Raw genomic sequence first — 24,619 nt, forward strand, 5'->3', positions numbered from 1 at the left:
CCTCCTTCTTTATGCACTCCCTATCTGTGGCCCCACACAGTCGCAGGACCTCCTGGTCAATCTCCTCCTCATCCTGGCTAAAATGGCCATCTACACAACCAGGGAGAGGAGGTTGGCCAATGGAGACTCCTGTGACTGTGGGGCTTGTTTCCGATCACTTGTCCGTTCACGTATCCGGGCGGAGTTCCTCTGGGCGGCGTCCACTGGCTCCCTTGACGTCTTCGAGGAGCAGTGGGCGCTGACCGGGGTTCTCTTCTCGGTGTCCCTGTCAGGCTCCCTTCTTATGACCCTTTGACCACACTCCTGTCCCTGTTCTTTTATTAGTTGTCTCCCGAAATCAGTTGGGTTCTGAGGTCCTGTAGGTCCTCCTCATAGGCTGGGAGGGGATCCTTAGTATGCCCGCCCACTTCCTGGAAACCTAATAGGTGCAGCGTTCAAACTAATTGGAAAGCAGGCTTTCAGAAGCAAGGCCGTATCTAGCTGGCCATTTCTGCTAATCAGAATGGGAGGAGGAGACAGACAAGCAGGCAAGTGAGACTGAAAACCTTGGTGGTTGGAAAGCCTTGAATCTAGATGCCTCTGGCATTAAAAAAAATTGAAAGTTAGAAAAATAATGATACAGTAGGGCTTATCATGACCTACATGTTTTGTAGAACTTAGCTATAAAAAGTTTAGATAATAGTGTGTACTTTGGAGCAGTCCTTTGAAGCCATCTTGAGAGACTTTCCTGACACCTTTTCTCACCAGTGGGTGAGCAACTGGCCATTCCAAACCTGCTGTTAACTAGTCAATACCATTCCAGATGTTCTAAATCTATTGCTTATGTTTGTGTGCGTGTGTAAATCTAATGAACTGCAGTGTTAGACAAGAACATGCTTATTTGCATTTAATCCTTGATAAGCAGAATTGCTCTGCTCCTATTGATTTATTCCTGACACTGGGGATTCCGAAAACCCTGGGTAACAAAGGCTCCTGGGGACAAAAACATAACTGCGCTAGTGGCCAGTACCTGACCCCCTTGTATAATTTAACTAACAGGATTTCACTCAGTGTGACTGTACTGAGTTGCACACATATTTATATTTACATGACTAGGTTTTATTATCAAAGCAAGAATTCTATTCTTATAACACCACAACTGTTACTCTTTAACATTTCCACAACTCTCAACTATTTACTTCCCTCCAAACTCTGTAATATTAATTTCTGCAACCGCTACTTTTATCTCTTCACGCTCTTTCTTTAAATCACTTACTTCTGCATTCATTTCTTTAAAGTGGTGCATTTTGCCTGTAAGGACTTAGCCACTAAATACAGTCCCTGCAACACAGCTACCTTAGTCTGTGCTTTCTTTATCATGGGATTGTTGGAAAAGGCAGTATTATATTATTTTCATGATTGCCCATGGGTCTTTTGCTTTAAAATTTCAGTGGAATACAGCAGACCTCTGTCAGGCTTTGTCAAAAATACTTTTCACATAAGTATCCAAAGTAACCTCCCTGAAAACTTCAGAAAAACAAGTGCGAGCTGCAGTGGGGGAGGTGGAAAGCAACCAGTTAACCCTGTGAAGTCATTTTAAAGTATGGGCTAACAGCAGCAAATTTAGCAAACTGAAAAAAAGGACGAGAGAAAAATAATGAAAAAAACGATATTATTAGCTCCGAGCAAAGAGTAGGGATCCCTGGGTTAAAATAATTGGGAACCCTTACCTCTAGTTGTTATCCTGGCTCTGGGGGAAAAGTGGGTGTTTGTTACCTGCACTTGCAAACCTGCATTTGTTCTCCCAGTGTTGCTTTTGTTTGCATGCCAAATGAATTGCAGGCGTGCCATTGCCTGCTGCAGTTGACTGTGTCTGGGCAACCCCATATATTAATCCATTAATTCTAGATGTTAACCCACTCACTCATTGGTTTTCACTTTGAAATTCCTTTGTATTCCCTTCCCTGGGATTTGAGTTGCAGTTCCTGGTTCTTAAGGTGGTCTATTAATTTTGCTACCATATATGATTCCTGCTGTTCCCTTCAGGGAAGGCATGGGGCAAGGGGCTATGACTATCTGGGATCTGTCCCCTCAGGATAATAAGATGGATTGGCTCCCCCCTCTGATGTATTTACCTCCACACAGCCACCTGCTCCAAAAACTGAGGTTTGAGACCCCCAAGACCATTACTTCCATGCTTACATTGATAGAGCTCATCCTATAAATCTGCTACACTCCCCGGCCGTTCATGCCTCTCCTGACAGATAGCCTCACAGGACTCCTCTGTCCATACAGCATCGCGTGTCATTAGATTCACTACCTCTACTGCTAGTATGGATTTTTTCCATTAAAATCTGTTGTTGGTCCACTCCAAAGCCTTAATATGTTGGAGGAGATCAGCTTCCCTTTTTACCCAGAACACCATGCCGGGGCACAGACCTTGTAATACCATTCCTCTTTTCCAATATTCCTTTCTCTTGGGATCCCCAATAACACCTCCCATCTCCTTTTCAATCTCATCTCAGGTTGACCCCCCTTACCTGGTATGGGCCCTGATTTCTCTGTATCAATTTATTTTAAAAGGCTGTTACCTCAGGTTACCAGAGCCCACCGTATCACCATCAAGCAGCTTTGTGGACTGTTATTGAGGGCGACTTATCTGGCTGTTACTCACCTGCCGAGATTGATGCATCTGAGTCATGGCAACGCGATATTGGGGCTTGTCCTTCGCCTTCCCTTGGTTCTTGTCACACAGACAGAAAGCGGAAGACCAGAAGTGCAGGCAATGTGATGTTTATTGGGGTTAATCAAGCAAACTTATCCATAGCTCTCCACACCAGTAGCGCCTTTTCCCTGCTCCCCCCTTCTCTTTCTCAGCAGACATAATTATACCTTTACTGCATGCCCTTGGCAGCACCCCTTACAATTAGTAGTCACGTTCCATTTTAGAGGGTCTTAAATCTTGGGGGTTTGATTCCACCTCTTTGTACCTCACGGGAGGGAGAGGAAGGGAGGTTGTGTACTGGCCAGGCTTTTCTTTATTTTTTAGTGTTTCTAATGTCTCTATCCCATTCCCCGCTTGTCCCTCCTAACTGGTTGCTTGACTTTGGCTAGAGGGAGGAGTCAGGCAGTCTTCAAGTGTATGCTTGTATATTACACTCCCCACCATACCCAGCAACATTTCAACTCTCTTCCTTATCTTTTCTCACTGTGCTATAAACTCTGTCTGGTTGTGAGCAGATCCTATACACAGTGTCTTTGTTCTCACATATTAGTAAGAATATAAAAGTATCACAAGTCAAACGAGCAAACAAAGCCCAAAATTCTATGTAAGGTAAATATACAGGCCTGAACACTATGTTATCACCACTAGCATGGACCTCCCACATAACTTTTATCCCAGCGCTTAGGGTAGTTAACTAGGATGTGGCAGATCCCCACTTCAAGTGTATGATGAGGAAAAATATTTGAACAAATCCCATACGTGTGCCCTGACCACTGGAATATGGGATTGTTCTCTCAATTTCTCCTGTTGAAGACCCTTTGTGAGTCTAACTCCAGCACCCATTGGTTCCCATGTAGTTATGCTATTTTACACATGCATTCTGGGGATCTAGCCAATTTACTTTACTGGATCTACAGTGATTAAATTAGTGGAAGATTTGGCTCAAAATATCTGTCAGATACCTTAGCTGAGAATGTCTCAAATACCAGTTACCCAGAAATCTATGGTCTCTGATTTTTTTTTAAAAAGATAAGAACATCAACACTAGTTGAGAAACCTGAATTTCCCTAATATATTCCTTAGAGCTGTTTTCACCTCCTTGTTTTTCAGGCTGTAGATGATAGGGTTTAACATGGGGGTCAAAATGCTGTACTGGACAGAGAACATTTCATCCAGAAGCACAGAGGAGACTGAGCTGGGTTTTGTGTACTGGAAAAAAGCTGTCAGATACAACAAACCAACCACAATCAGGTGGGAGCTGCAGGTGGAGAAGGCTTTCCGCCTGCCCTCCGCAGAGCGTATCCTCAAGATGGTGGAGATGATGTGAATGTAGGAGATGAGGGTGAAGAGGAAGGAGCTTGATCCCAGTATCACAACAGAAGTAAGAAGCACCATTTGATTGGTGAGAATGTCAGTACAGGAGAGTTGTAACAGAGGAGGGAGCTCACAGCAAAAATGGTTGATTTGATTGGGTCCACAGAAGTGCAACTCGAGGGCAAAAACTGTGTTAATTAAGGCATAAAAGAAGCCCGTGATCCATGCACCACTCACGAGCTGAACCCAGATCTCTTTGTTGATTGCATCCACGTAATGCAATGGGTCACAGATGGCAGCATAGCGGTCATAAGCCATGGCTGAGAGAATGAAAACTTCTGTACCAGCTAAGAGAAAAAAGAAGAACATCTGGGCAATGCAGCCATTGACTGAAATTGTTTTGTGGTCTGCAAGAAAGTTCATCAGCATATTAGGCACCGTGACTGAGGAATAGCAGATATCAACAAAGGATAAGTGGAAGAGGAAGAAATACATGGGGGTGTGAAGGTGAAAATCAGCTCTTATCAGGACCATGATCACTATGTTCCCAACCAGGGTGATTAGGTAAATAACTAAAAACACCAGGAAGAGGAAAATCTGTATCTGTGGTTCACTGGAAAGTCCGAGGAGAATAAATTCGGTCACTGCGGTTTGATTTTCCATTGATATATATTCAGGAAAACTGTGACCTGGGAAATGAGGGGAAAAAACCCAAATGAAATTAACATTTATAACCAAGGTAAATTGAAACAGCATGTGGAGATAATCTGATCAGCAGCATGGAAGTTAAAAGAATCCTATTCCAGCCTGTAAAATATGTGTTTTACATCATTTAAATTGAGAGAGAGAGAGGCTGAATGGAATTTGTATATTTTAAATAGACAAAAGAGGCTGGATATATGAAAGGACTTAAGCATCTAACTGCCCTTTTAGATACTTAAAACCCAGAATCAGGCCCCACTGGTATTCACAAATATCCTGCTCAACTGGACTCTGGGACAGGCTGGTGTGGGACTCCTCAGTCTCTTCTCTTCAAGCTGTTCCACTCTGGCTAAAGAATTAGAGAGAAAGTGCAATGGGCATGCTGGATACTGGGTTTTCCACATCCAGGGTGAGTGCTCTAGCCATGAGGCTATAGAGTCATTAATTTTCTCGCTCACTCTCTATGTTGTCCACTCCCTCTGGCCTAATATCTCTTTATCTGCCCCAGTGACGTCAATGCAGTCACAACAAATTTGCACCAGCAGGGGATCTGGCTCATAGACACCAAAAGAACTATGTATGATTTACACCTACTGGCGATCTGGTCAATTACCATTTTGTCTATTATTTATGTCTACTGTTTTCAACTACTTTGTTGAAAATGCAATTTAATATCTTTAGTGTCTTATTGGATTCATCTCTATTAAAATCACTAATATTTTTGAAGAAAAAATGAATGTGCCCAGCAAACATTCTCTAGTCACAGTGACATAATTTTGAAAAAAGCAAGATAGAAAATTAATGGGATTTTTTCCCCTAAATTACTTAAATTCTTTTGAAAACTGACTTTGATTCACTGTTCTGCACAACTGAATGTCAGGCTGTACATACAGAAGAGAATCTTTTCTGCCCTCATGTAAGTGAGGGGCTATCTGACATCAGTTTTTAATAGAAATTGGAATGAAGCCAATATCCTCTCCAATGTCCAATCTTTGACCCCATATAACCCTAGAGAAAAACTAAACCTTTACTCCATTATCAGCTTAAGACAGAAACACTTACGAAAAGAAATAGACCTTGTAATCAAATGTAAATGTTAACACAGGCAGACTCTGTGCAGAAGGAAATTTCACAGTGGAGATAGGTAAATAACTGGGTTTCTCAAGGATCAATACTGCTACCAGTGCTGTTTAACATACTCAGAAATGATCTGGGAAAATGGGTAAATAGCAACATTTGTACATGATACAAAATTACTGAAGATAATTAAATACAAAGGAGATAACAAAGAGTTACCAAGGAATCTAAAGAAACTGAATAACTGGGCAACAAAAAGGCGGATGAAATTAAATGTTCATAAAGTGAAAATAGATCACATTGGAAAACATAATCCTAATTATACATGCATAACAATGATGTTTTAATTAGCTGTTACAGGAAAGAGATCTTGGAGTCATTGTGGATAGTTCTTAAAACACATCTGCTCAATATACAGTAACAATCAAAAAAGCTAATAGAATATTAGGAACCATTAAGAAAGGGAGAGAGAATAAGACAGAAAATATAATGCCGTTAAATGAATCTATGGTATGTCTACATCATGAATATTACATGCAGTTCTGGTCGGCCCATCTCAAAAAAATTATGTTAGAATTGGAAAAAGTACAGAGAAGGGCAACAACAATGATTAATGGTATGGAACAGCTGCTGTATGAGGAGAGATTTAAAAGATTGGGACTGTTTGGCCTCTGTTTCCTAGAAACTGGGGATGAGCGACAGCGGATGGATCACTTGATGATTACTTGTTCTATTCATTCCCTCTGGGGCACCTGGCACTGGCCACTGTCAGAAGACAGGATACTGGGTTAGATGGATCCTTGGGTCTGACCAGTAGAGCCATTCTTATGTTCTTATGAAAAGAGATGATGAAGGGGAATGTGATAGAGGCCTATACTATCATGAAATGTGTGGAGAAAGTGAATAAGGCAGTGTTATCTATCCCTTCACATAACATACAAACAACGGATCACCTGATGAAATTAATAGGCATCAACTTTTCATAGAATCATAGAATATTAGGGTTGGAAGAGACCTCAGGAAGTCATCTTGTCCAATCCCCTGCTCAAAGCAGGACCAACACCCACTAAATCATTCCAGCCAAGACTTTGTCAAGCCAGGCCTTAAAAACCTCTAAGGATGGAGATTCCACCACCTCCCTAGGTAACCCATTCCAGTGCTTCACCACCCTCCTACTGAAATAGTGTTTCCTAATATCCAACCTAGACCTTCCCCACTGCAACATGAGACCATTGCTCCTTGTTCTGTCATCTGCTACCACTGAGAACAGCTGAGCTCCATCCTCTTTGGAACCCCCCTTCAGGTAATTGAAGGCTGCTATCAAATCCCCCTTCACTCTTCTCTTCTGCAGACTAAATAACCCCATTCCCTCAGCCTCTCTTCATAAGTCATGTGCCTCAGACCCCTATTATTTTCATTGCCCTCTGCTGGACTCTTTCCAATTTGTCCATATCTCTTCTGTAGCGGGGGGACCAAAACTGGACACAATACTCCAGGTGTGGCCTCACTGGTGCCAAAATAGAGGGGAATAATCACTTCCCTCGATCAGCTGGCAATGTTCCTAGTAATGCAGCCCAATATGCCATTAACCTTCTTGGCAACAAGGGCACACTGCTTACTCATATCCAGCTTCTTGTCCACTGTAATCCCCAGGTCCTTTTCTGCAGAACGGCTGCTTAGCCAGTTGGTCTCCAGGCTGTGCATGGGATTCTTTCATCCTAAGTGCAGGACTCTGCACTTGTCCTTGTTGAACCTCATCAGATTTCTTTTGGCCCAATCCTCCAGTTTTTCAAGGTCACTCTGGACCCTATCCCTACCCTCCAGCATATCTACCTCTCCTCCAAGCTTAGTGTCATCTGCAAACACGCTGAGGATGTAATTAATTCCATCATCCAGATCATTGAGAAAGATGTTGAAGAAATATAAGGAAGTACTTCACACACAACACACAGTCATGCTGTGGAACTTATTGCCAGGGGATATTGTAAAGGCCAAAATTATAACCAGATTCAGAATAGAATTGAGTTCATAGAGGATAAATCTATCAATGACTACTAGCTAAGATTGTCAGGGACACATGCCCACTCTCTGGATATCCCTAAACATCTGACTGCTACACGCTGGAACTGGACAGCAGGGGATGGATCACTTAATAAATTGCTCTGTTCTGTTCTCTCCTTCTGAAACATTTGACACTGGCCAACATTGGAAGGCAGGATAGTGGGCTAGATGGACCATTTATTGGACCTGGTATGGCCATTCTTAATATAGTTAAGAGGCTTCTCCAGAGAATGCCATACCCCTAACCTCTGCATGCCCATAAAACACAGACTCACAGAAAAAAGAAACACCAGGTAACATTAACCAAATTATCTCAATTTGTCATAGACTTTAAACTTTAAGGTTAGAAGGGACAATTATGATAATCTAGTCTGACCTCCTGCACAACGCAGGTCAGAGAATCTCACCTACCCACTCCTGTAATAAACCCCTAACCTATATCTGAGCTATTTTAAGTCCTCAAATCATAATTTGAAGACTTCAAGGTGCAGAGAATCCTCCAGAAAGTGACCCATGCCCCATACTGCTGAGGAAGGTGAAAACCCCTAGGGCCACTGCCAATCTGCCCTGGAGGAAAATTCCTTCCCAACCCCAAATATGGTGATCATTAAACCCTGAGCATGTGGGCAAGACTCACCAGCCAGACACCCAGGAAAGAATTCTCTGTAGTAACTCAGATCCCACCCCATCTAACATGCTATTGGGCATATTTACCGCTAATAGTCAAAGATCAATTAATTGCCAGAATTAGGCTATCCCATTATACCATCCCCTCCATAAACTTATCAAGTTTAGTCTTGAAGTCAGATATGTCTTTTGCCCCCACTACTCCCCTTAGAAGGCTGTTCCAGAACTTCACTACTCTGATGGTTAGAAACCTTTGTCTAATTTCAAGTCTAAACTTCCTGATGACCAGTTTATATCTATTAGTTCTTGTGTCCATATTAGTACTGAGCTTAAATAATTCCTCTCTCTTCCTAGTATTTATCCCTCTGATATATTTATAGAGAGCTAAATAAGCCAAGCTCTTGGAGTCTCCTTTCATAAGACAGGTTTTCCATTTTTCGGATCATCCTAGTAACCCTTCTCTGTACCTGTTCCATTTTGAATTCATCCTTCATAAACATGGGAGACCAGAACTGTCTCAGTGGTATCTCAGAAAGAGACAGAGACAGAGTGAGAGTGATAGGTGATTGAAGTAATAGCCGAGTTCTCAACCACAGCCCTTGGGTGGCAACTTACTCTGTGTAAACCTGCAATGTTTTTGTAGCTGTCTCGGTCCTAGGAGATTCAAGACTCCAGGTGAGTGAGACCAACTTTTGTGGGTGAGAGGGAATAACTCTGTGTGGCTCAAAAACGTGTCTCTCTCACCAACAGAAGCTGGTCCAGTAAAGAATATTACCTCACTCAGCTTGTCTCTGTGTAAGCAGACTGCTGCATGTGGGCAGAACTCAATGGGATTCAGTAGAGAGACCCACCCCTGGATACAGGGGAACAGAATCTGGTCCTTTGGCATGGAAAGGATAAAAAAAAAAAGGATAAAAAGGAATAAAAATATGAATCAACTCACCTGCTTTTTAAATGTGGATCATAAAAATGGTGAGATCACTCTGACTTGTGCTTTTATCTTTCTGTTGTCTTAGTCTATTTATCTCTCTACTTCCTGATGTGTCTGTCTGCCTCTGCAATACAGCATCTTAGGATATCAACTTTTCTTTATTCCAAACACTTAAATCTGACAAGGGAGGTAGGGTTATCCCTGTGAGTGAAGCAAAGAGCTTTTCTTCATCTGACTCCTAGATTAAGAGTTGATTCTTGAGAGCTGTTTAAATGCTGTCCTATTCCCTCGGGACAAAATCCCTGAAGTTCACTCTCTGTAAAAAGCTACAAGTAATGCCGTGCTGGGTCAGTCCTTCAGCAGCGATGTTTTGCATGAATGCTGTGTGTGCCTCAGTTTCCCTGTGTATTGCACCAGTGTTTAGGTGGTGAGAATAAGGGGATGTGATTTTTGTGGAGGCTGCTCCAGCTGCCTGCATGGATGCTATGGCCCTTTGTAACGTGAAACCCAGGAGGGGGGTGCAACCAGGTGACTCATGGCCTGGGAAGTGAGACAAAGGCTGGAGGAGGAGCAATGGGCAGGGAGGGGGCAGGCAGCTGGAAGCGAGTCAGTGTCAGCTGGCTTGGGTCTCAGGGGAGGACCAGAGCCCTGGCTCTGGGCTCTCTTCCCCCCAAGATGGACTTGGCTTAAAGTCACTGATTTCTGTCCTGACAAGTTGTGTTCTGAGTTGTATTTCCTTCGACTCATAAACCTTCTGTTTTACTGGCTGGCTGAGAGTCATGTTTGACTGTGAAGTTGGGGTGAAGGGTGACACACCAGTAACTGACGTAGCTCCAGTTGTTTCTTTCAGATGCTGTCTTCCAGATAACCTACTGAATGAACAGTAAACAATTTCTGAAATATTGCTGTGTCAGGATTTAGTATAGGTCCCCAGAGCCTAAAGAAGATTATTTTGAATAACATATGCCTCAGTTAGGATGCAATGTCACCGATCCAAATTGTGACCAGTACTAATAAGGAATTTGTTTACCTTTTTTGTAGTTACTGTATAACTTAATGATTTCTTTACCAATTTGTTTTTTCTTTGCCTGCATTTTGTTTGCTGTCATTCATTTGTTGATTTTTACCTGAGTGTTGGTTAAAAAGTTGAGCAAGTTCATGCACATTGTAAATGTTGTACAGCAAGTTAGGCAGGGCCGGCGCAACCCATTAGGCGACCTAAGCGGTCGTCTAGGGTGCTGACATTTGGGGGACGGCGACCAAACATCCAGCCACCGCGGTCGTCATCGGTATTTTGGGGGCGGGACCTTCTGCTGCCTCTGTTGGGGGCGCCATTTTGGGGGCAGGACCTTCCGCCATCTAGGGCGCCAAAATGGCTGCCGTTGCTCCTGAACACAGGACTTACATGGTGTCACAGGTTGGGCCCCCTGGGATGTCACTTGCGGTGCTGGGATACCACTGAGCCAGACTCTTCTGCCAGCCTGGGTCCCCTTTTTCCTGGACTTGCTGGTTGGTCTAGGCTCTCCAGCCTTTTCCAGCCAAGCACATTGTTAGGGCCACACCCAGCTGCACAAAGAGACAGAGATCCACTTTGGGAATGCTCAGCTTAAGGGGCTTGCCACAGACCCATATGTCCACCCCTCCTTGGAGTACAAACCTCAATTTATATGAAATTTGCCTCTTTCCTCAATGCGGAAGAGAGTATGCAGTTTTTTGTTCCCCTCAATTAGAAATCACATAAACAGGGTTATATTATAAACCATAAATTTATTAATTATAACAGGTATATTTTAAGTAGTTAAGGAGGTAGCAGATAGAACAAGGAGATGACTAAGAAAATAAAACAGAACACGCAAACTAACCTTAATACACTAAAGAAACTGGCTACATGTGAGTTCTCACCCTAAATATGATTCTAATAATCTTCTTCATAGGCCAGACACCTTTCCAGCCTGGGCCAAATTCTTTCCCCCAGTTCAGTCTTAGTTGTTTCTAGCAGTCATTTTTGATGGAGTAGCAGGGGAGAACAGAGGGCCTGGATTACATCACTCCCCACCCTTAACTAGGATTTGCATAAGGCAGAAGTCCTTTGTTTCCTAGTTTGACCCTCCCACCCTAACTTCTCCTGGAAAAGTACAGAATTCAAGATGAATTCCAGTATAAGGTGACATAGTCACAAGCCTCTGCAAGGCTCCTTTTGCCATTCTTCACAGGTTGACTCACACATCCATAGGAAGACTAAGCTATTTTAGAATTCACTGTCAGTGCTGATGGTCCATCAGCACTGTTCGGCTTTTCCATTGTTGTACCTGGAACAACAATGTTAGCAGGGGCATCACCCAAAGTAACATAGTTGAAATATAAATACATAGCCAATATTCCTAATTTCAGCTACAGAAATGATACATGCATGCAAATAGGATAATCACATTCAGTAAATCAGAACTTTTCCAATGATATCTCACAAGCATTATATTTCATAAGCATATCTTAGTTATGTCATATTCCTACCATGAGCATATTTTCATAAAGAATATGGAGTATAGTGTCACACGTGACATAGAGGACAAACTTATAATTAAAAACAAATGGCACCAGAATTCAATTTATAACTACACAAAATAAAAAGAACAGGAGTACTTGTGGCACCTTAGAGACTAACAAATTTATTTCAGCATGAGCTTTCATTAGCTACAGCTCACTTCTTCGGATGCATAGAATGGTACACACAGACAGTAGATATTTATACATACAGAGAACACGAAAAGGTGGAAGTATGCATACCAACAGGAAGAGTCTAATCAATTGAGATGAGCTATCATAAGCAGGAGCAAAAACTTTTGAAGTGATAATTGCGATGACCCATAGAAGGTGTGAGGAGAACTTAGCATAGGGAAATAAATTCAATTAGTGTAATGACTCAACCATTAGACTAATGTAATGACCCAACCATTGATTAGACGTCCTGTTGGTATGCATACCTCCACCTTTTCATGTTCTCTGTATGTATAAATATCTCCTGTCTATGTGTTCCATTCTATGCATCCGAAGAAGTGAGCTGTAGCTCACGAAAGCTCATGCTGAAATAAATTTGTTAGTCTCTAAGGTGCTAGAAGTACTCCTGTTCTTTTTGCAGATACAGACTAACACGGCTGCTACTCTGTAACCTATACAAAATAAGGAAAACAAAAATAAAAAAATAAAAAGGGTTAAACATTTAAATAAGCAAGTTATTACCTTGTTATTTAAAACTTTTAATAAAAATTGATAACATTTATATTATTATTTCCCAAAATTGTTGTATTAATGCAGTAACTTAAGGTATTTTCCATTACTTTAATTAACTATATTTTAAAACTCTATGTGGTAATATGGAAGGCCATGTTTCAAATATTAGTCAGTGGTTAGGATTAGAAGCAGAGTCTACATTTCTGTTGCTCAGCAACCATATCTTTAAGAAAGTTAGGAGTAATTTCAGCTGCTGCATTCCTGAAGGGTTAAAATTATTAATTTACTGGATTTATTTAAAATAAATTTTTACCTTCTTTTTTCTTTGTTTGATTGTTGTTTTGTTCTATATTCAATTGCTTTATATTTTGGAGGTTTCTATAAAAACTATAACTTTTAACTTTTAAAACGGAGTGAGTGGAAGTGAGGAGAGGTGGGATGGGGTGGGGGTGGAGGAGTGAAGAGCAACCTAGTAAGGTAGCAAGACCTGAGCCAAGAGAGATTAACTCTAGCAAACTGTAAAAGGATATACAGGAAAACTTTACTAGTATGTAAAAGTATTTGAGAAAGAAAGTTATATTTTTAGCCATGTACAAGGAGTGTTGCTCTGTGTGTTAGAGAAGTTGGGACGATCATCTAAGCCTCGATTTCCTCAAGTGTCTTCGCTAGCCTGGCATAGTCTCCCTTGATACATTCCAGCAAGAATCTAACCGTATCATTTGTTCCCACATGAAGGACAATCAGTGGATTCTTTCCCAGTGGATCCTCTTCAGCCTCAGGTCCACATCGCATATCTTAGCACCCGGCAGACAGCACACCCGTCTGTTCTCTGGATCAGCTCTGGTTATAGGCCTGTCTATTCTTCTCAGTAAGGAGTCTCTGATCATGTAGACAAGCCTTTTTCTGGTGATGGTGCTATTCTGCGGTCTATCCCCTGTTCCCTCTGGCTGCAGGTCCTCTCAATTCCTATTCACTCTTGCAATCCTCTGCAACACATCTCGTATCCTCCTGGGGGTCATATTTCGTGTTGCTATCTCCATTGACTCTTCCTCTCTTCTTATAGGACTAGCTGCTCTTCTCTTCTTCCTTGCCCTCGCACCTTCAGTGACCAACTACTGTGCCCCTTCTTCATTTTCCAACTCAGCAAACCTGTTCCTGAGCTCTATTTCTCCTTCACTAGCCCGTCTTTTCCTCTGCCTGGTTCTCTTAGTCACATGCTTCCACTGTCCACTTTCGTCACCCAGCAGTCTCCCCTCAGAGTTCTTTGGTCCTGCTTCCATCTGCAAGTCTGAGCTTTTTCATTCAGACTCCTCATACCTTTGTTCCATCATCCGCTCGAACTCCCTTCTAAACTCAACCAGAGTTTACACTTACATCTCCAATCCTTGGATCTTTTCTTCCATCAGCTCTATCAGGTGGCACTTCATGCAGACGAAACTCTTATCAGATACCCGCTCCAGGATCATGTACATAGCACAGCTTCCACATCTAGTCATCTTCATTGTGTCTTCCACTGCTTGGGTCCCTACCACTTCTGCCTCTGTATCTGTCATAGCTGTCTCACCTAAATCCTGTAAATCTGGGAAAACCAAACCAAAACACCACCACCCACTGCAAAACAAACCCCCAACAAGCACCAAAACACTGCTAGAACACTGCACACTCTCTTTACTAACCTGTCTGTTCCTCTGCCTGCCTCTCTTAGTCTTCCCCCAAACTTCTCCAACAGAACTCCCACTCAAACTCCCCTGTTTACAGCTCTGTTTGTTGGCTTCTGTGCTGCTGCAGTTGTCTATGCCACTGCCTGACTGGCTGGCTACTTTTGTAGGACCCACTTCAAGTGTCTGACAAGGAGAAAGGATTTAAACAGGGATCTTTCTCTACCCAGGTGGGTGCCCTAACCCACTGGCATATGGGATATCCTAATCCGGGTCTCTCTCATATTCTTCTGTTCAAGACTCAGTCCCTTTGAGTATATAGCACTACGTGGGGAGTAAACCCATTGACTTCATGGATTATTATTGAATCCCCCCATAGATTTTAATAGGGTAGACTCCAATAAGATACTACAGATATTAAATACGTTTTCTACAAATTAGGCCCAAAACAAAGAGAACAGAAAATAATAGATGAAGAGATTCTTTTTATAGAATTGGCTAGATGCCTGGCAGGTATAAATTGTCCATAGCTCCCCTGAAGACAGTGAGCCATATTAAAGAAAGATGCAGAGAGATGAAAGAGTAACGTGCAAATGACTCCACATCTTGGTGGCCTAAGCACTCAATCCAAGTGCAGGTGACCTAGGCTCCAGTCCCCCAGGTTCTAGTGATTCTCGTATAATTAGGGGCCTGGCCTGCTGGCTTCCAAGGAGCCACACCAATTTAGCCCAGCTGAGGTTTTGTCCCATCATGTCGCTCAGTTACCTGAGCTGAGAATGTTTCAAACACAACTTATCCTTAATTCTGTGCTCTCTGATTTAAAAATAAATAAATAAAATAAGATAATCAACACTGCTTGAGAAAGTTCAATTTCCGCAACATTTTCGCCAGTGCCCTTTTCACATCCTTGTTTTTCAGGCTGTAGATGATGGGGTTTAACATGGGGGTCAAGATGGTGTACTGGACAGAGAACATTTCATCCAGAGCCCCAGAAGAAATTGAGCTGGGTTTTGTGTACTGGAAAAAACCTGCCAGATACCATAAACCAACCACAATAAGGTGAGAGCTGCAAGTGGAGAAGACTTTATGCCTGCCCTCTGCAGAGTGTATCCTCATTATTGTGGAGATGATGTGAATGTAGGAGACCAGGGTGAGGAGGAAGGAGCTTGATCCAAATATCACAATAGAAGAGAGAAGCACCACTTGATTGGTGAAGGTTTCAGCACAGGACAATTTTAATAAATGAGGGAGCTCACAGCTGAAATGGCTGATTTGATTGGGTCCACAAAAATACAAATTGAATGAGAAGACTGTGTTAAGAAGGGCATGAAAGAAGCCTATTGCCCATGCACCGCTCACCAGCTGAAAACAAATCCTTTTGTTCATTTTCTTCACATAATGCAATGGGTCACAGATGGCAGTGTAGCGGTCATACGCCATGGCTGAGAGAATGAAAACTTCAGCACAGGCTGTGAAGAGGATGAAGAATATTTGGGCAATGCAGCCACTGACCGAAATAGTTTTGTGCTCTGCTAGGAAGTTCATCAGCATTTTAGGCACCGTGACTGAGGAATAGCAGGTATCAACAAAGGATAAATGGAAGAGGAAGAAATACATGGGGGTGTGAAGGTGAAAATCAGCTCTTATCAGCACCATGATCACTACATTCCCAACCAGAGTGATTAGGTAAATGACTAAAAAAACCAGGAAGAGGAAAATCTGCCTATGTGGGTCACTGGAAAGTCCCAGGAGTATAAATTCAGTCACTCTGGTTTGATTTTCCATTGATATTTTTTTTCAGGAAAACTGTGACCTGTAAGACAAGAAAATGAAATTAGCCGATATCCTAAAAGTGAATTGAAATTGATTGTGGAGACCATCTGTTCAGAAGTATGAATAAAAAGAGCACGGTATTCTAGCCTGTAATTTTTTTTTTTTAAATAGACAAAATTTATAGGAAGAGATAGCAATAAGATGTTTGGATTTTGTATGTTTTATGGTGACAAAATGGGCCAGACACAGACAATGATTTAGGCCTCTAACTACCACTTTAAGTACCTAAATCCCAGAATCTGGCCCCACAATTATTCACAAAATCCCAACTCAGATGGGATTATGGGACAGTTTGGTGTGGGTCTTGCTTAGTCTCTCCTGTTGACTCTGTTCCACTGTGGTTCAAAAATTAAAGAGGCATTGGAGAAAGGGGACTGGACACTGAATCTGGGGTGAGGTCCCCAACCACCAGGCTATAACGTTATCCACACTTTGCTGTTTCTCTCTGGTCTAATAATGTTTTAATCTGTCCACCTAACATATATAGAGATACAGTTGTTTTCTCTCCAGCTGGGGATCTGGCCTCTTTACTCTAATGGAACTATGGCTGAGTCACACCCACTGGTGGTCTGGCCAATTCTATAAGAAGTACATCTTTCTCTGTTACATGTGGTAATTTGTGAAGAGTATTTAGTATTTATAGTATTTTAGTGGATTCGTCCATATCAAAATACCTGGGATTTCAATTATTAATAAATCATTAATCATTAATACCAACAAGAATATCTCCAGTCTAGAATTACTGGTTTGTGACCCAGCATGGCATAGACAGACAACCCAACTATGTATAGAGAATACAGACAAATTGATAAATATTCTGAATGCCATAAAGAGGGCATCAGACGAGCATAGCTGTATGACAGGCTCCCACACTGGCAAACTGTGTTGTGTGGAGGCAAGTACCTCCAGGCTAATATCATGCAACTGACCAAACAGTCCAAGAAAAGCAGAGATAATTTTCAACAAAAGACTGAAAAAGACTCACTGGGCAAACCAAAAAGTGATCTAAGTTGGATTTTAGCAAAACTGGAAGAGAGAGCCTGCAGGAAGTGAATGCTCCAAGACTCAAAGAAGAAAAACAACAATACAGAGAAAGAATCACAGACTCACTGGACAGCTCAGATCTCAGTTGCAACAAGGACTATTTGTGCAACTGGAGATTGAAAGCCTGAAAAGGGAGATTAGTAATATTGCACCACATGCAAACATTTTGGTAAAAGAAGTGATATAGGTGTGACATTCTATACCATGGGGGAGCATCCTTAACCCCCATATTCCTCATTTTCATATAATTGTGAGCTTACATACAAAGCATGCCTTGTAAGGTATCAGGGGAAAGGTTATGACCTGCTGAAAGTCATTTCTCTATACATATACATATATCATTGATGCATATGAAGTTATGAGAATTGTGTTGTATGGTGGTCACTAAAACATGCTGTAAGTTGAGGAATCAGCCAGACATTAGCTCCCCAGAGGCAACAGCAAGGAAAGTAGCCAACACACGGGTCGGGTATCAATCAACCCATCATCAACCATCATCCAGGGTGCTACGTTGCAATGACTCACCTGCATGAGGCCACACCAGGGGAATTTCTCAGCCTTGCCTGGAGACTCAGCAATGCCCCCAGATAAGCCTGGACTTGAGTTTTCCAGCCACATGGATGAGGGTATAAAACAGACAGAGTGGGCACATACTGGTCCTTTTGTCCTGCCCTGTGCTGCAAGCAAGAAAGACACTAAGAAGACTGAAGACTTCAACAGAGGAGACTGGCCCAGATTTAAGAGACAAATCTTTGTATAAAGGACTCCAATATCCAAAAGGTGATAAAAACTGCTTAATCTAGTTGCTGCCCAGTCTAATAGGGTTGAGAGTTTAGACTGTGTAACTAACTCTGAACTAACTTTGCCTATCAATTAAAATCTGCCTTTTATAGTCAATACATTTATTTTACTGTTTATCTTTGCCAGTGAGTTTGTATGAAGTGTGTGGCAAATCTGCTTAGGTTTGACAAAGGCTTGTGTATGTCCATTTTCCATTGATGAAGTGGTGAACCAATTAATAAATCTGCATTGCTTGTCTTCAGCAGTGCAAGATGATATATTCCTGAGGCATAGCGCTGGGAGTGAGAGAATTTGGCTCTGGTGCCTTTGTATGATTCATTAGTGGCTCTGGAAGCATTCATGTGATCTATCTGGGAGTGTGTGGCTCCACTTGCTCTTGTGCTGAGTGATCACAGCCTCTGGAGGGCCTTGCTGCTCATCACTAGCAAGACATTGTGAGAGACAGCCCAGTCTGGAGAGAGTTAAGGAGGCACAGAGGTCCCACAATCCCACGCTGCTCGCTGCAGGGATCCCATCACAATAGGACAAACAAAAACCACAAAAGAAAAAAAATCAAGGACAAATATTAATGAAACACCATCTGAAGAAAGTATAAGAAATATGAATTATTTGTTGATAGAGGTCATGCAGAGTGTAAGAGACATTGAGCACTGATCAGCACTACCAAGTATCAGGGTAGTAGCCGTGTTAGTCTGTATCAGCAAAAAGAACAGAAGTACTTGAGGCACCTTAGAAACTAACAAATTTATTGTAGCATAAGCTTTTGTGGGCTACAGCCCACTTCATCAGATGCATATAGTGGAAAATATAGAAGGAATATATATATATATATATACACACACACACACACAGGGAACATGAAACAATAGGTGTTACCATACACATTATAAGGAAAGTGATCAGTTAAGATGAGCTGTTGTCGGCAGGAGAGAAAAATAACTGATTGTAGTGACAATGAAAATGGTCCATTTCCAGCACTTGACAAGGAGATATAAGGAACTGTAGGGGGGCAGAGGGGGAAGATAAGCATGGAGAAATAGTTTTACTTTGTGTAATGGCCCATCCTCTCCCATTCTTTATTCAAACCTAATTTAATGGTGTCCAATTTGCAAATTAATTCCAATTCAGCAGTCTCTCGTTGGAGTCTGTTTTTGAAGTTTTTTTGTTGTAGTATTGCAACTTTGTAGATCAGCAAAGACTGGATGATATAAAGAGAGCACTTAATGAAGTGCTTACGGAAATTGTGGCGTAAAACCAACAAGTATTAACCATCTGAATTAGATAATTTATACAGTAACAGTAGCAGCTCATCGGTTTAACATCAAGCCATCTGAAGATGCAAACAATTGAAAAACAATCTATACCCAACAACCTCCATGGGAACAAATAAGGTTTTACTTAGAGATACCAGCCCACTAGATGAATATGAGAAAAAAAAACATTTGAAGAGAAATAGCAGCAAATGGCCTTGGAGATGAAATATCTGCTGAATGAAAGGGATGTGAAAACTGTAGAGGAAAAAAGTAAATGGAAGCTCATCACTCAGTGTCATGGACTTGAAAGATTTCCCACCAAGTTATTAGTATGAGGAGAACAGTCACTTGACCTGCGACATTGGGAAATTCTTTGACCTGACTGAGAATTAAAAGCAGAATAAAAAAATAGAGACCCAATAAACGATGTGGGAGAGTTTCAGTGCTACTGGAAGGAAATCTAGTCTGAGAAAGTACAACATAATCAGAGAGCGGATGGGATTAAAATGCCAGAGTAAAATGTAGAAAACCACATCATAGATGAATACACAGAAAGATCAAAGAAAGAAATTGATGAAGTAGTGAAAGAAATAAAAAATTGGAAAACTTTCAGATCAGATGGGGTGCATAGATTGTGGCTGAAATTCATTACAACACAGAATAATTGTTTATTGAACAACTTAATAAATATTTGGAGGATGGATTTCCAAGACAGAGGGTGACAGTGGCAACTTCTCTCATATAGAAAAAAAAGAAGGCTGTAGTGATCCTATGAATTATAGCCTGACCACATATTGACCAACTATATGGACATTTCTATCAATGAATCTGGCAAAGAAGATCTGGATAGTGTGAGCTCACAATGGAACGCTGCCTTCTGAGCAAAAATACAGCACGCTAAACATGAAAGTGACAAACGACCACTCAAGGCTAAACAGAAGGATCACAGAAGATACAAAACAAAAAAAGAAAAAATTAGAGATTGTGTGGGTTGACTACCTGAAAGTATAGAAGAACATATCACTATCATGGACCATTGAGACAATGTGAATGTCCAAGGTTCATCCAAAGATCAATTCCTTTCTGCAGCAATCTATATTTAACTGGAGCACTTGACTGTATCAGGAAGGGACTCTTACTGATGAGGTCCAAATTAAAAGAAATATTTCAAGGGAATTCCTTGGCACCAGTGCTGTTTGGGGTAGCCATGCTGCTGCTGACATGGATGCTTGTTGAGATAAATTATCACATCAGCAAAGAGAAACAATTAATTAACAATTTGTTAGACATGGGCAATCTGAAAATCCATAAATAGTCACAAAAAGGAGCTACAGAAATGTGTGGAACAGTTTGGTGAAGAAATAAAGCTACTGGTTGGCTTGGCTAACTGTACATCAGCATCTGTAAAGATGTCCGGACTGGTACAATCTGATGGCATACAAGTTAATGAAGGAACTTTCCATGATATCTCAGCATGACTTCTACAGATATCTTTGACTCAGGGAACTGTCACAGCTCCAACATAAGAAATTGAAAGAAAAATTGAGGAAAGAATATTACAGATGTATACAAATTACTTTAAGAACAAAACTCAAGCCTAAGAATTTGATCTCAACCATTAATATGTCTATGATGCTAGTAGAACAGTACAATAGTCACAGACCGAATGGTGTAGTCAAACAGGCCAGACAAAGTAGAAAAGAAGAGGACAAAACAAGTCTGTGTTAATTGATGTTGCCATGCCAGCAGACAAAAACATAAAAAAGAAACACAGACAGAAAATGCAGAAGTCTGAAGAACTCTGACTGAAAGGGGACCAGTTATGGAAAACTGGAACAAAGACAACTCCAGCAGTTATTAGCACCCTTGGAGGGATTCCTAAGGTTATGGACAGGCAGGGGTATGGACATGTTTGGACTGCAAGACATCATGGTCAGTGGCTTCCAGCAGACAGCGCTCTTAGGCACTGTGAGAATGTGAAGGAAAGTCAAAGGCGAATGCGTGAATTTGAGCACCTAAAAGGCAGGAATTCTACAAAGGGTTTAACAAACCTCCTGACTCCCCAAACCTACAGAGTCCATTCAACTAGAATTTAATGGTGATTCACAGGGATACATTTTAGTCAGCAGCTTTCTCCTTTTTAAGTGTAAGCAGAGTCAGGATGAGCTCTACCCTGACATCTGGTGGAAAGAATTTCAGAGAGTGTATTTGCATAGGCACACCTACCCCAACGGCAGCCTGGGATGGTTGTTTTGACAGCTCTGGGATCCCCAGTTTCTTTGCTGTTGGGGCGGGAGGAGTGGAGTTTGTCACCCTGATTGTGTGAATGGGGAGCTGTGGGACTGCTTTGTAACAGATTTGACTCAACCTCAGTTGGGTGGTACTTGCTAGACAAGGGACATGGGTTCCAAACCCCCCAGTGAATTGAGAGAGGCTGGGGACAGGTATTTGTGTCTGGTGGTGTAGGCTCCTTGTGGTGCTAGGAGCACCAGTTCTACCCACTTCTCTGTGGAGTGTCAGAATTGATTTTTTTATTCCCTTAAGAATCTAGATACAGGCTGTTGAGCTGAACTCACTTTGGGCTAATGGTGCACTAGCACTGGGACTCCTCTACTATGAGCTGCGATTGCTAAGAGTTGAAATCACTAAGGAGCTGGAATTACTGAGCTGAGAGTACTGAGTACTGTGCTAATTAGTGGGGGAGCCTGAGGCTATACAGCGGAACAGAACAGCTGGCAGAGTGGAGTGGAGCAGTTTGTGGGGATGGCTGGAGCAGAACCCCACGGAGAGGCAGGGCAGTTGGCCCTGGACCATGTAAGGTGCCCTTTTCTACCCAGGCTGGGGGGAGGGATCTCTGTAGATAGACTCTCAGACTTTGGGGCTGCACTAACCCAGGACAGAGATTTTTGGATTGTGGGACTTTTGGGATTGTGGGTAATTTGGGGGTTGCTGGAATCAATAGCCCAGGGAAAAGGACATGGCCCAATTTCCTGGGGTGGGCCTTTGCTCACGGTTTGGTCTAAGAACTCTAGTTGAGGTGTTTTCCCAATTTAATGCTTGTTGTTTATCTCATGTAATTAAACCTTTTCTGCTACACCGAGACTCTGTGCTTGCGAGAGGGGAAGTATTGCCTCTTCGAGGCACCTAGGGGTGTGTGTAAGATTTTCCCAGGTGGGGGCCCGAGCTGGTTTGGCATTGTGTTATTGAAACGGAACCCCTGGATACTGAACCCGGCCCTTGTTGCTGCCAACTCAGAGGGGCAGAAGGGTTACATAAGCTTAAAGATTTTGTATGTTGTGAAAGCTATTTTTTTTTAAATACACCTTATATAATACTGAAGGACATTAATAATGATCATAATAAAGGAATGTGCCCAGAAAACACAATCTAGGCACACTGATGGGAGTTGATGGGAGTCTTATATGTAAATCACGTACATTTAATACCTTTTAAAATCTGATGCATTGGGACCTGCAAGTTTGAATATCAGGCTGCTTATACATAAGAGTCTCTTTCCTGCCCTCTTGGAAGTGACTGACTATTTTGATATTGATTTTAAATGGACATGGGAATGAAGCCAATGTTCTGTCCAATGTCAAATCTATGCTTAATCTTGAATGTCCCCCACAGATAAACTAAATCTTTTCCCCATTATCAGCTCATCAGACAAAGGCCCAAGCAATGAGATCTTGCACTAGAACATGAATGTCAGTGCAGGCAGTTTCTATGCAAAGTGAATTCCAAAGCTAAGTGCTTTCTGCAGAAACTGCCCTGCCCCTAACCTTGCCCCCTCTAACACACACACACACACACACACATACACACACACAAGCGCATGCGCGCACACACACACACATATACCACAAATAGAAATTACTGCTAATGTTCTCATTTGTCTCTGTGCTGTTCTGGGAGAGAGGGAGAGTAGCTGGGTTACCAGCCATGGCCTCTGTGCTGTAACTCACTCTGTGAGAGCAGACTGTTGCCTCCAGGCAGAAGTCAATGGGATCCTGCAGAAAGATCAATCTCTACATAAGTGGGGCAGATTCTGGTCCTTTGAAATTGAAAGAATAAAAAAAGATTAAAAAGGAATAAAAATATGAATCAACTCACCTGCCTTTTAAACATGGATCATATGTATGGTGAGAACATTCTGACCTGTGATTTTCTCTTTCTGTTTTCTTAGATTATCTCCAATGTATGGATTTGACTACCTAGTTTGTCTATCTGCATCTGGAATGCAGCATCCCAGGACATCCAACATGTCTATGGATGTGACTCTTGCACACTTTCCCTGGAGCAGTGAAACCTCTCAAGCTGTGTAGGGTTATCTGTGGGAGAGGAATAAAAAGCCTTTCCTGAACTGCCTCCAAGATTAAAAGCTGATTTCTTGAGAACTGTTTAAATGCTGTTTTGTTCCCCTGGGACAAGCTCCCTGGAGTTCACTCTCTGTAACGAGCTCCCGCTAACACTGGGATGGGTCAGTCCTTAAGCAACGCTCTGTAGTGTATAAGAATGAGAGCAATGGGGCTTGGATTATCACAGGATTTAGGCATCCAGTCTCAGCTACTGTCAACAAAAAAGGTGTGGATTTAGGCTTCAGAGCAGCCTAAGGAGCTAGACACCCAAATAGCAAATCACTTCATCTCCCCTACAGTGCTTTGGAGCTCTTAGATAAATATATATAATTACCACAAGAAGGCAACATGGCCAGCCAGCCTTGAAGTTAACTAAAAAATGGACACAGGTTAAGGAATGGGAAAAATGAATAAATACACTGTATATGTTGATGGTAAATAATAAGCATTGAGACAAAGAAGGAGCTAAATTATACTTTTTTTTCCTATGAAAAGTTTATTTTTGAAAACAGAAAACCAATGTCTGTAAAACACAAGGTCCACACGCTGCTAAAGTCCTGTAAAGCCTGCTTCCTCTTACCATGTCATCCCAAAGCTGTGGGACCCTTGTACCCACTGTGTTTCTAGAGCTATACCTATCGCCTTGGTGCAACTGTTTCATAGGCTATATCTGTGTATTGTCTTTGCAAATATACCCAAGGGGGTCATCACAATCCTATTTCAAGGATTTAATTGGCCATGTGTTGACTCTGCACATGGGTGAATGTCACTTTGCACAAACTGGTAGATGTTACAACTTACCACGGTGGTTCCTTTATATCATGGTGATTTGTGGTGCTTTAAAGAAAAGCAGATTGTCCCTCTATGTTAGGGCTGGGGGACACTGCCTAGGATAAAGAAATGGGGGAAGAATGTAATGCTTAGATTCATAGATTCTGATGCTAGGAAGGACCATTGTGCTAAACTAGTCTGTCCCCCCGTATAACAAAGGCCAGAGAATGTGTCCAAAATAATTTCTAGAACATATC

The 24,619-nt window shown here is 41.9% G+C and overlaps 2 protein-coding genes across 2 annotated transcripts; both read right to left on the reverse strand.

Moving 5' to 3' along the window:
• Positions 1 to 3,748: 3,748 nt before the first annotated feature.
• On the reverse strand, positions 3,749 to 4,681 carry LOC116825058 (olfactory receptor 5G9-like). Its single transcript, XM_075072462.1, has one exon. It carries the CDS (start codon positions 4,679 to 4,681, stop codon positions 3,749 to 3,751), a length of 933 nt encoding a protein of 310 aa, XP_074928563.1.
• Positions 4,682 to 15,148: 10,467 nt separating this feature from the next.
• On the reverse strand, positions 15,149 to 16,087 carry LOC116825059 (olfactory receptor 5G9-like). Its single transcript, XM_032780757.1, has one exon. It carries the CDS (start codon positions 16,085 to 16,087, stop codon positions 15,149 to 15,151), a length of 939 nt encoding a protein of 312 aa, XP_032636648.1.
• Between the last annotated feature and the right edge of the window lie 8,532 nt (positions 16,088 to 24,619).

This window comes from Chelonoidis abingdonii, chromosome 14, assembly GCF_003597395.2.
Source record: "Chelonoidis abingdonii isolate Lonesome George chromosome 14, CheloAbing_2.0, whole genome shotgun sequence".
Classification (NCBI taxonomy): Eukaryota; Metazoa; Chordata; order Testudines; family Testudinidae; genus Chelonoidis; species Chelonoidis abingdonii.

Excerpts from the sequence above, each read along its gene's own strand:
- LOC116825058 (XM_075072462.1), bottom strand. The coding sequence starts at position 4,681 with ATGGAAAATCAAACCGCAGTGACCGAATTTATTCTCCTCGGACTTTCC.
- LOC116825059 (XM_032780757.1), bottom strand. The coding sequence starts at position 16,087 with ATGGAAAATCAAACCAGAGTGACTGAATTTATACTCCTGGGACTTTCC.